Source organism: Tribolium castaneum, chromosome 10 (assembly GCF_031307605.1).
Source record: "Tribolium castaneum strain GA2 chromosome 10, icTriCast1.1, whole genome shotgun sequence".
NCBI lineage: Eukaryota > Metazoa > Arthropoda > Insecta > Coleoptera > Tenebrionidae > Tribolium > Tribolium castaneum.
In genome coordinates, this window is record NC_087403.1 from 8,614,272 (window position 1) to 8,626,845 (window position 12,574).

The window sequence follows — 12,574 nt, forward strand, 5'->3', positions numbered from 1 at the left end:
AGAATTAGTATTAATTAGTAGATTTTTAGTTTTTAGTTTAACTTTTTTTAAGAAATTACGAAGGGTAGATCTATGATTGTTCTCAGAATTAAAAGGAGGTGATTAAGACTGGAATTGTTTTATTTTTTTTACTCCAAATTAATATTTTGTCGTACGCTAAAATAGTTTCAGTTTCAGTGTCTTGGTTTTATCATTTGAATTAATGTAATTTTCCTCATATGTACTTTCTCTTTCGTTTCTTTTATTTTTGTGTTTATTTAATATTTCAGACTTCACGGTTATCATTTTTTCACATAAGCTTACTAATTTTGTTGCATAATGTTATTCGCAATCCTTATATTTCTTCTTTAAAACACTCAGCGGAAGATCACTTTACAAAATTTTTTTCTTAAACTCGAGAAAACTGTAATAACAGGATTGACACTAATCACAAAATTTGTTCTCTACAGTCAACACAAATAATGTAATCGCATTCAAAACTTCTGAAGCGAATAAGTCGTCAAAAAAATTACAAGAACGCAAATCAACACATTGAGCATAAATAAGTTTAACGAGAAGTTGTTCACTATAAAATAATGTGTGTATTTTTTTGGGTAGTTCACAATTCACATAGTGTGATATTTACTTAATTGAGCTTCTACTGTAATTTATAATTAGTAATTACTAATTACTCATACAGAGAGTTGGGCAAAAACATGGAATCAAGCGTTTTTTGTCTAAATTCTATACCTCATAAAAAACTAATTAGTACATCGTCAACTACTTTAAAAATAGTATCATTATTCAAGATTTTTTTTCAAAATTTCTCAAATGATACCCTACTAAGGCGATTCTAATTGAGTTTTAATAAATTAACATTGTTTTTGGATCAGTTTTTTAAAATAAATTATTAAAATTGCGTTCCAAGCTCATAACGAAATTTTTTCTAACTTGGACGAAGTGGTTGTATCAATGGATGTTTTTATTTGTAACAAATTTGACAAATCAAATCACTTAAATAAAAACATTCATGGATACAACCACTTCGGCCAAGTTGGAAATATATTTCTAGCGCGCTCGGAACGCAACTTATTTAATAATTGATAATAATTTATTAAAAAAAAACACTAGTCTAAAAACAATATTATTGTATTAGAAGTCAATTTTAGAGCATAATCTTTTACCAAAGAAATTGCTGTATTAGAGTCGTGCCATTTTTTTTGAATAACTCGACAACTAGAAGGAATTTCAAAAAAATGTATTCTTCAAAAATGTTCACATTTTTAAAGTACTTGATAATGTACTAATTAGTTTTTTTTAATAATGTACATAGTTTAAGCACAAAACGCTTAGTTCCATACTTCTGCCTAATACACGACACTGTATAAGAAACTGTAGATTTTTTTAAAATTCGCATGCAAAGCACAGGCAGCTGCCCAACCCTGTATGTAACAAAACCCAATAAAAAAGAGAAATTTGGTGTTTTATCATTACTTTTATTTAAAATAACTATTTTATACGCAAGTTAAAATCTGACTGTTGTCCAGCATTCTAGGTGACGTCACGCTGGCAGCGCTCTGTATTACCGATATTGTCGGCAACTAACCTACCACGTATAGGGTGTAGTGGGTAAAGTATTCACACAGTGTCCTGTTTGTGGTGTTTTAGGTGGTGGCAGATGACGCCAGTTGTCGGAAATGTGGGGTAGAAGTGGTGGACATGCGCGCGTGATGTCTCTGAGGTTGTGTTCAGTGTCGCCCCTCTCTGTGGAGTCCTACCTCCGAGTCATTCCTCGTGGCTTTACGTCTATTAGAGAAACGCAGCGAGATGAACAGTTCGCTAAGATGGCGTAGTGTGTTTGCCTGCATTTTGAAATGGATTGCTCTAATCTGATAAAGGTGATACTCGTAACTTTAACCAACCCCCTTGTGATTGTGTGGTGTGGGCGAAAAGTGTGTTAAATCCGAAATCGTGACACAATGCGTGAGTTCAAAGTTGTGGTTCTCGGATCGGGTGGGGTTGGGAAAAGTGCATTGACGGTTCAGTTTGTTTCCGGATGTTTCATGGAAAAATACGATCCGACGATTGAGGATTTCTACCGGAAGGAAATCGAAGTCGACAACTCCCCTTGTGTTTTGGAAATACTGGATACAGCAGGGACGGAGCAATTCGCCAGCATGCGCGACCTTTACATCAAAAACGGGCAAGGGTTTGTGGTGGTGTACAGTCTGACCAACCACCAGACGTTCCAGGACATCAGGTCCATGAAAGAACTGATAACGAGGGTGAAGGGCACCGAGAGGGTGCCCATTCTCCTCGTGGCCAACAAAGTCGATCTGGACCACCAGCGCGAGGTGCAAACCAGCGAGGGCAACAGTTTAGCCCAACAGTGGGGCTGTCCTTTTATCGAGGCGAGCGCCAAGAACAAGACCAACGTTAACGAAGTGTTCGCTGAAATAGTTCGCGAAATGAACTTTAGCCCCGAAAAGGAAAAGAAAAGTTACTGTTGTTGTACAGTGCTCTAATAGCGGCCTCATTTCTCTAAATTTATGGGAACAATGTGTGAACTCTAATAATTACATATAGCACTGTGGACAATTATCTACATTTATAAATAATGCTCATCTCTAGTATACTTAACGTCATGGATGAATATTGGCTTAGAAAATGCACAATATATTTTTATACATTGAACAAAATCAACGTAAACGATGCATAACTATTTTATTTACAAGTTTTTTAAACCGAATCATATCTACCATAAGATCTACATTTGATAGTGCCTGAAACTAGAAACACATGCGAATGTCTTAATGGTTGATGTTATTGATCGGCCTAATCAAATGATTGCTGGGCCTTTATCATGCATACTTATCTCATCTTTGATGGTACTGTAATAATCATGAGCTCATATTGTACATAATTTAATCTAATATTGTTTTATCAAAAGATCTGTGTTTGTAACATAAACTTTTTCAATCAAAAGTGATGCGTGCTTGCAGATGGATGCCTGTAGACTAAGTAATAATGTTGCGATAATGAGTGCGATCTGAGAGCCAAATACGATTTGTGATATATACGTATAATAAAAAAAAGATTTAAGTGGACACCTTGTTTTATTTCAAACACCATCCAACTGTGTCGGCACGTGCTCGTGGACTATTCAGTGCAACATTTACTCAAGAAACTGTGTAGGCAGTGTTTGGCATGCCAGTTTAATAACTTGCTAACCCAAAACCAAAACACCTGTTTGCTATATTTACCCGAACTTCAACACCCTAATCAATGGTAAAATAAGCAATCAAACCGTTTTATTCATTCACTTTCAAACTGTTCAATAGTTTGGTCCCTTTCAGCTTAATTAAAAACCGCCATGGACGAAAATAGGCAGTGTGTTTGATCTGGGTAAGTATGAATCACGAAAACTAGGCTTAAATTTTATTACATTATTTCGGCTGCTTCGGGAAATTGGTAGTTGGGACCTGAAGTAATCCACAATTACTGAATTACTCAATGAATTTTACACACATTCATGCGTGACCAGTTTACCATATTTAACTATAAATTAAAATTATCTAACGTATGTCTCATTGATAATTCCCAATACTTTCGTTCTCTCAATTAATTTTACAAATATAGTATTCTAGGAAATAACATTTTTATGTAACACTGTAAAGTTTCTAGTTCCGTTCATTGGTTTTATCACTGTAACAAAATACTTTGATGTTGATAACAGTGACATTGTGGGTACTTATAATTTATATAACACACTTGTTTTATTATGAAACATTAATATCATTATCGAGACAACAAAGCAATAAGAGCCATGCGATCTCACAACAAACAGAAAATATTCTTACGTTTCATTTTAAGATTTTCATTAATTTTGCATCTTGTTTGTACAACACTTTAGAGAGTTAAGTGTTTGATTAAATATTCAGAATCATCCGCAATGACTCAATCTTTCGAGTGAATGAATTCACAAGAAATTCGCGAAATTTCTCTTCTCATAAAAACTGAGGATTCTGATAAACTTCAATATGAAGAAAGAAAAGCCCTGTGCTAATTCTGGAAATGAGTTTCCGGTATCGTGTAAATGCCAGTAATAAACGTCCACAATTTTAGATTCCATCTAGACCAGCTCAATTTTTTCCATTGAAAAGTTGGAAATCAAACCGTAGCAGATGTCGTGCCACATGCGAATTTGCATCTTCAGATACTTTCTCATTATTTTTTACCGACAGTTTCTAATTTATGAATCAAAGTAGATCAAATAAGAGGAATTGTTTATGCGTTAGATTTAAATGATCTATTTTTATGCTACTGACACGGAAGTTGTGTGGTTTTGTGGTCCTCGGAATCAGTATCTGTTTAAGATTTTTTTCCTTTATTGTGGGACCGGAACTATTACCGTCAAGAAGCAGCAAACGCTCGCTTTATCGAACATTCCATAAAATTCATTCAAACTGCGTGTGGATATTTGTTTCAAAACTCACTCACACAAAACTACAAAATAATAATGACCTGACTTGACTGTTAATTTTGTTTACCCCTGTAGTCTGAAAGAATTGACTCGTGGGTTCAATTCATTACGCCCCTACATTACTGTCATGTTTTACTCAACGTAGAGTTATTTATTTGAAGAGAAACAATATCGATATTGTAACAATGAAGAAAAACAACTTTGTTTTTTACCCAAAACTATAGCATGGTGTGGTTTTACTTAAATTTTGAACGAACAAAAGTCGTTAATTATTTTGTAAAACCGAGAATCAGGAAAAAATCGCTTGGGTTTGAACTGGCGACCCTGAGACATTTATCCCGTTGAGAATTTGCACAACTATGGGCAATGATTCTCCAATGACATCATAATGAAATTAATTAGAAAGTGTGTGGGGTTGACTTGTTCTTAATTGACATACAGGTGTCCCGTTTTACGACTTTCGCTTAGAAATTCACAAATTGGAGAAGCATTAGTACGGTTATGGCTCCATCAGGTAGCATTTTCATTTGCAGTAAGTTTTTGTGAATCGAGTTGTAAAAATGCTTTATTTCACACACTTGGGAAGTATCATCGTGAAAGTTGATCGAGTAGAATCCATTTGTTAATTTAAATGTGAGATTTAAGAACTGTACAAGGCCATCAATTTCGCCTTTAAATGATATTGTACACGTCGTTCAAATGGCTGTATTGATCCAGTGTTTGAAATCGTTTGATTTATTGTTGTACCGAAATCTTACACGAAATAACTAAAAGTGAAAGCTTATATGAATCCAGTGATTCGTTTTTCAGCAGAAACAATAACTGGATGATGTAAACAAGTAAAAAGAATTTCTAAATGAATTACCTATTATTTGATTTTTCTTTGATCTACGCAAAACAGATTAAAAAGACGAAGCGCTAACGTTGTTGACTGCTAAAACTCGTTCGATATTGATAATTCAGTTATTTTCCAAGATAATTACATTACTTGACTTAGTAATACAATTACGGCTGTATTGGGAGGAGTGCTGCGAAACCATTATTATAATGCTTCTGAGCAATATTACAGATTGATTTACAATTTTTATGGTGGCTGGAATGATAAATTACAGACCATTGTCTGTCATACAGACTGATTCACGAAATTCTTCGAAAAACGCCAATTTATTTCATGGTTATAAATTATTGCCTTAAGCCCGTTGAAAACTTTCTATAAAATGCATTTGTCCGACAAAATCCTGTATTCTTCGGATAACATTAGTGTGAGTCACGTGTTTTATTTCTTGTTTTATCCTCCAGAAGAGCGTAATAAATAATTTTTACTGTCCACGCAATAAATTCTCTCTTGAAACCGTCAAACATTTTCGTTATTATAAGAATTAAAATTTTCAAAAACTAGAATTGTACTCGCCACTCGACACTATTGCTGCATGTGTTTTGTGTTACTTAACTTCGTTAATAACGGGAAAATTGTTTTATAAATGGGTCAATGATCAATGCGCGTCTTCAGTTCTTTCTATTTAAAATGATCTAATATTAGACCATTGTAAAGACATATTGGCAAAAGTGCAGACGATTTTTATAGCAATGACGAATCGGAATATGGGCTGTGTTTATTTTCTGGTATGACATAAAATACACCGACAAATTATGTTTCGATTTCAGACTTTTTTATCTCGAATCTGTGATAAGAAACAATAAATTATTTATGTTTTACAATATCATTAAAAAATCGAGCTTTACAATGGAGCATTATTTGGCGGCAAGTCTCGAGTCGATATTAATTTCGTTTTATCAAAACTGGAACATTTTTAATTAATTATTAATGACGCTAATCTTTTTCATTGCCCGGAAGCAGGAACCATAAATTTGTGGGTAATTGAGGGGAATATGTATAAATAACTCCAATCAATACACTCGTTTCATTTAGAAAATATTTCGTTTTTGTTGGAATATGAATCACAATAATTAAGGAATAATGTTGAGCTTTTGAAGCAGAAAGGAAAATGGGTGTTTGCACAGCGACTACACTCAATTAATTTTAGTCGCCTTATATATATCCATAATGAACCGATTTTTCCCCTAATGATATTATAATGTGAGCATTTTCCATTTGTTTTTACATAGTGTGCAATTTAAATGAAAATGCGCTTGGCGTTACGGAGAGTTGAACACGCATAACTGTTTTTAGATTCGTGAATGTTGTTTAGTAGGGTAAGGTCGGCTAACTTCCGTTTGCTATTGAGCAAATTCAACACCTTTTATCCCCATAATTAGCCAAATCAAACCGAAGTTTCGGGAGACATCTTATTAGAGAAGGTTCAAGCAAATGCAGTAATTGTGATACAGCTACATATTTAAATTATAAACTACCGTTTTGTTTTAGAGTGCTTTCAAATCTCACAATAGATTTGCGAAAACCGCTACTCTTCATTTTCTAGCAATTTGTTATGGCCTTTGGGCAATAATTACCGTAGGTAAATTCGAAGACATAATATTACGTGATTCAGCGATTATTTTATTGTCTTCTATTTATATCACTATATCACATTTAACCTAGAAGTTGGAAACGGTTAAAAATAAATCATTTTTTTCGCAAGCCAAATATTTACTTTTCAGTGCTAGAAACTTGATAATTGCAGACACAAATTACATGGAACAACAGTTTGTCACTCATTGTCTTTATAATTTTGCCAAGGAAACGATGGAGTAACATTGCGTTAAAGCAACTATTTGATTTTCACCAAACTTTTTCAATGCATAGCTCAACTGAAATATTATTTTTCAGTTGTAATAATAATAATATTTGACAAAACTTAGCAAACACAAGCATGCTTTCTCTACTAAATGTTGAAAATTATTAATATGGGCGATGATTCATTTATTGAGTTGGTTTGGCTCATAGATGGAGATACTTGAACTGGTATCAAATGAAACAAAATTGTATTTAAGCGCAGGTGCTTGTAACGTATTCGATTATTATTAATGGGACTTAATAATTCGCTTTCTCCTTTTGTCTGAACGACTGGAAACGAGTAACAAATGATGCTATAAATTAAACGTAACGTCATCAAATAAATGATTATATGGTAATATGACAGATGTGTCCCACATTTTTCGTACGTAAAAGAATGCCACTGTTGTGGGTAAAATTCGAGTTTACAACCTTGTGAAGGTTGCTGGTAGTGGGACAACCCACTGATTTGCATTGGTAATTTCGAATTTACCTATTACCGAGCTATTACCCCATCGAGACACTTTTTGGAAACGCCTAGGTGATGACAAAAATGTTTGCGGAATGAGTCATGCAAATGCAAATGATGGGTTTGATATTTGATAATGATAACTGATTCGGTATTTTCATAACAGTATTTAAAAAGTAATTCGCTTGAAATTCTTATACAAAATACATGGTGATTGTTTTAGGGCCGAAATTAGAATTTTTTTAACTTTTAATGTAGCTACTGCTTTGAAATTTTGTGCACAACCCAAATCGACTATTCTGAGCCCAACTCAATTATTGCCAAAACGACTGAACTTCCGGGTATGCGAGAAATTGGCGCCACACATTTTTATTGCATTGATGAATTCGCCTTCTCAAACTGAGTAAAATTTGGTGCTTATCTGTCACAATTTTTGAGATATTAATTTTTTTTGACAAAATTTTTATTTCCAAACACTACATTTTCCAGCCAGAAACCTATTACTTTGCAAAATCAGGTCGAAATTTTTGAGAGAATAACACATTTTTTTAAGTTAAAACAAAACTTTTTCGGTTACTTTCATTAACACTGAAAAATCACAAAATTTTATTTCGAGCGATTTAGTGCAAGAGCATGCGTGATTTATTTTACTCGATTTTTTTGAGCAAAATTTCTTCAAAAAACTTTAACGCTTGGTCTAAAAAGGTGTTATTTTGATATTGTTCTCAGTTTTTTTGGGAGAATCAGTGAAAACTCACTAAATTTAGAGGAATAAAACTTTTTTTTTTCCAAATGATTTCATGCGGTTTACAACTAGTAATGAAATTATCTCAAAAGATTTAGTAAAAAATAAAAGTAATTTCACGAAGTTAGACCGCTAATTTTAAAAATTCTGCGTTTTTTGAACACGTTTTTGAAATTAAAACTAAAATTTTTTAATGTTGCTCAAAGAACGCGAAAACTAGATATTATAACCAGCGGTTCATTTATTGTACAGGAACAGGCTACAAGAATATATTTTATTCAAAAGTAATGTAATTTCTGCCTTTCTTGAGCATTTAAGCACGCTTTAGAGCTAAAAATCATATTAAAGAAATTTTACCTAAAATTCGATAAAAAATCACCGAATTGGGTTGCTGTTATCTTATTTTTTTAGGTCACGACTGATTTATTTTGCAAGAACTCGTTAAAAGACACCTAAAAATCACAAAATAATTGGAAACTGATGTCAGCTTTTTTCGATTTAGCTGAAATTTTTAAAACGGAATCCGTCAAAATGGGGTTATGAAATTCAGACCAAAAATAACAATTTACGCAAAAAAGCGTTTGATTGGTCTCAAATGATGCCTGAAAATCCAAGATCAAAAGGTGAGAAAGAATGGAAAATAAAAAACAAAAAAAGGAAAAAACATATTTAGAAATGCAGATGTGTCAAAGGTCACACTGCTAATATCTGCAGTTCCACAAAAAATGTAGTTTCATGTTGGCAGACTGGATGCTAAAACAACTAAATCGAATTTGGAAGACTATTTCTCATTTACATTTGGTGAAAAATCATTTGAAATTGAAGCTTTACCGAAGAAAATCGAAAGTTAAGAGTAAAAAATTTTACAATTGTCCTTCGTTATCGAGTTATTGATAAAAATATCAAAAATATTGTGAGTTTAATTACGGCACTACCATTAAAAACGCCAAAATTAAAACAAATGATAACTTTATAAAAACCTCTAAAACACTTCTGGTGCCGTGTGGACTGTAATAAATTCAAAACGTCGTCGGAAAATAAACTGTGATATGAGTGACTGTGCTGCAAATGATTTTAATGTATATTTTACTAATGTTGCTAAAAATGTGATAGATAATGTTCCAAAATCTGACTGTGATCCCATTGTATTTATGGGTTATAATAATTCTGTTAAAGTCCCGTATTTTGGTTTTAGTGAGGTTTCGTGTATTCAAGTGAGAAATGCCATTAATGATCTAAAAAATAGTACGAGTAAAGATTGGTATGGTTTCGATAGTGATATTGTGATCAGTAAAGGGTGTTATTTTGTCTCCTCTTAATAAATTAATTAATTACTGTATAAGAACATCCACTTTTCCTAAATGTCTTAAAAATTCTTTAACATGATATTATAAATGATATTAACAATTTTCGACCCATTTCGTTAACACCAATACTTTCAAAAATACCAGAAAAAGTCTTAGTCCACCAATTGACACGGCACTTTGAAGAGAATTTATTGTGTCCACATGAGTGTGGTTTTCAGAATACAGAGAAGCGCAACTGATGCAATAACGGACTTTACGAACGAGATTAACCATTGTTTTCAAAATTTAAAGTTTGCAAAACCCACATTTCTTGATTTAAGTAAGGCATTTGACTGTGATTCTCATACCATATTAGTTCGCAAGATGTTCGTCTATTATAATATTCTTCCAAATAGTTGCAAATTATTATCTTCATATTTAAGTAATCGACAACAAAGTGTCAACTTCAAAAATACTGTGTCTGAGAATCTCTCTGTTGAGTGTGGTCTCCCTGAAGGATCTGTTTTTGGTCCTTTACTTTTCTTAATATACGTTAAGGGCTTTCCATGTTGTTTAAAGGATATCAAAGTGACATTATTTGCCGATGAGACGTCACTACACAACCACAGCTACAGAAAACAGTGATCAATCTTCAAATCAACATTCTTCTTACCGGCATCGATTGTTCTCATTACAGAGACGAATAATTAGAATTATAAATGGTTTAGATGTTTAGAATATCGAGCAGACTGTAGATCTATTTTTCCTACTCAAAAAATCTTGACTTCACCATCATTATATACCTATAGACCACTGTCTGATTTATGTGAAAAACTTTTCGATGCCATTCTGAAAACCATGCTAATAGTTGACAATGGAACAAAACTGGACCAAGACACTATTGCACTAAATTTTATAATATGTTGCCAACTAGTTTTTGTAATTTACTTTTATGTATTTTTAAAAGAAAGTTGAAAGAGTTTTTAATTGTGAATTGTATCTATGACTTTGATGAACATTTTCGCTGTAATTTTAGTGACTTGTAAGTTTTTAGTTTGTACGTTTCTTATTTTATTGACTTTTGTTATGACGCACTGTTTTTGGACACCAATAAAACTATTTCTATTTCTATTTGGAAATTTTGTCAAAATAAGCTGAAAAACCACAACATTTGATTGAAAATTATGTTTTTGGGCTAATATTTTCTAGTTTCGAAATCCCGCTTAAACGAATGGAAAAATCGCTAAGTTAAGTCAAAAATAACACGTTTTTTGCCTATGTTGAGTGTTTAGCACGTTTATCACCCAGAAACGGAAATATTTCCTCAAAATCACAAAAATAAAATAAAGCTGATGTCACTTAGCCGGTTTGTTTTTAAGCAAAAAAAAATGAGAAAAAAGTTTTTATTCAAAAGATGCACTAAAATGCCAAAAATAATGTTTTTCTACTAGAGGAGAATATTTTTGCTTACAAATTATGATTTTAAAATTTATAAAAGCTTTGGGAACAGTGCTCAGTTTAAGAAAGTAATTCTGTTATGCCGTATTGTTATGACTTGTGTTATGACCGTTCCCAAAGCTTTTATAAATTTTAAAATACTAATTTGTAAATAAAAATATTCTCCTCTGATAAAAAAAACATTACTTTTTAGTGCATCTTTTGAATAAAAGATTTTTTTAAATTTTTTTATTTAGTGCTTTTTAGTCTTTGCTTATTCTAAACGTCTTTTTCTTTGAGATTTAGTTTCGCCGTATTATTGTAACACAATTATTTTGCTGATATGTGTAAGAACATCCTAACCTCTGTTCTGTGTCTATACTCTATTGTCCAAGATAAATGAATTTAAAAAAATAGCGACATTTGTTTGTAACAAAACGTAATGAAAATGGAAAATGATTAGGTATTAATTTATTTCCCAATGACCAACATATATATCGTTACTGTTGGTACAAGTTACGGTATGTACACATCGAAAACCCATTTTGTAAACATAACCTAAAACTTCAAAACCTTATTTAAACACTTTAAGGGATATTTAACTACATTGTATTGCATTGTCACGCAGATTAAGTAAGTATACAAAATTTTAAATCATTGGGACAACTGGAACCCTTTTAAATTTGGCTCCGAAAATATGAAAACAGACATACAACAGAGTGAGTTAAATAAAAGCTTTTAAAAATGACTAAACTTTGTCGAAAAATAAGTTATTGCTAATTTTTTCAAGCTGGTAAACCGTTTCTAAGTTTCTATCTAAATAAACCGAGTTGAAAAATCACATAATTGGGTCAAAACTCGAAAATAACAATTATCAGTGTTTGCGTTTTATTAGGATTTTTAACCAAACCCAAAAAAAAAACAAAAATTCGTCGAATAATTTAGTTAATACTCAACTTGGCTTATTTTGCAATAACTTGTTAAAAGACCCCCAAAAAGCATGAAATATGTGGAAACTGATGTTAGCTTTTCTCGATTTAGCTAACGAGCAAAATTTTGTCAAAATAAGCCGAGAAACCACAACATTTGGTTGAAAATCGCGTTGTTAAGCTACTACTTTAAGTTTGGAAATGTCACTAAAACGAACCGAAAAATCAATAAATTACGTCGGAAACTGCATAATTTCAGCCAAAAATGGAAATATTTTTTATTTTTGAGAGAAAATTTCGCTAACAGTAAGCTGCAAAATGACAAAAATTTGGTCGAAAAAAGTTATTTCTTCTTTTTCAAACTGTTAAATACGATTCTGAGTTTCTTTATTTATTACCTAGCATTTACAATATTTTACTTAGAAAATCTCTATTATTTACCTAGCCGGTTTTTGGTGTCCTAGAAGAATCACCCTGTCTGTACTTTTTTAATGACTTAAGTAAAGGGCTAA

General features: G+C 32.3%; 1 protein-coding gene across 1 annotated transcript; it reads left to right on the forward strand.

Annotated features, from left to right (window-relative positions):
• Positions 1 to 1,689: 1,689 nt before the first annotated feature.
• Positions 1,690 to 3,086, forward strand: Rap2l (Ras-associated protein 2-like). The gene has a single exon (XM_963381.5). The coding sequence runs from the start codon at positions 1,959 to 1,961 to the stop codon at positions 2,502 to 2,504; it is 546 nt and encodes a 181-aa protein (XP_968474.1). The 5' UTR covers positions 1,690 to 1,958; the 3' UTR covers positions 2,505 to 3,086.
• Positions 3,087 to 12,574: the final 9,488 nt, after the last annotated feature.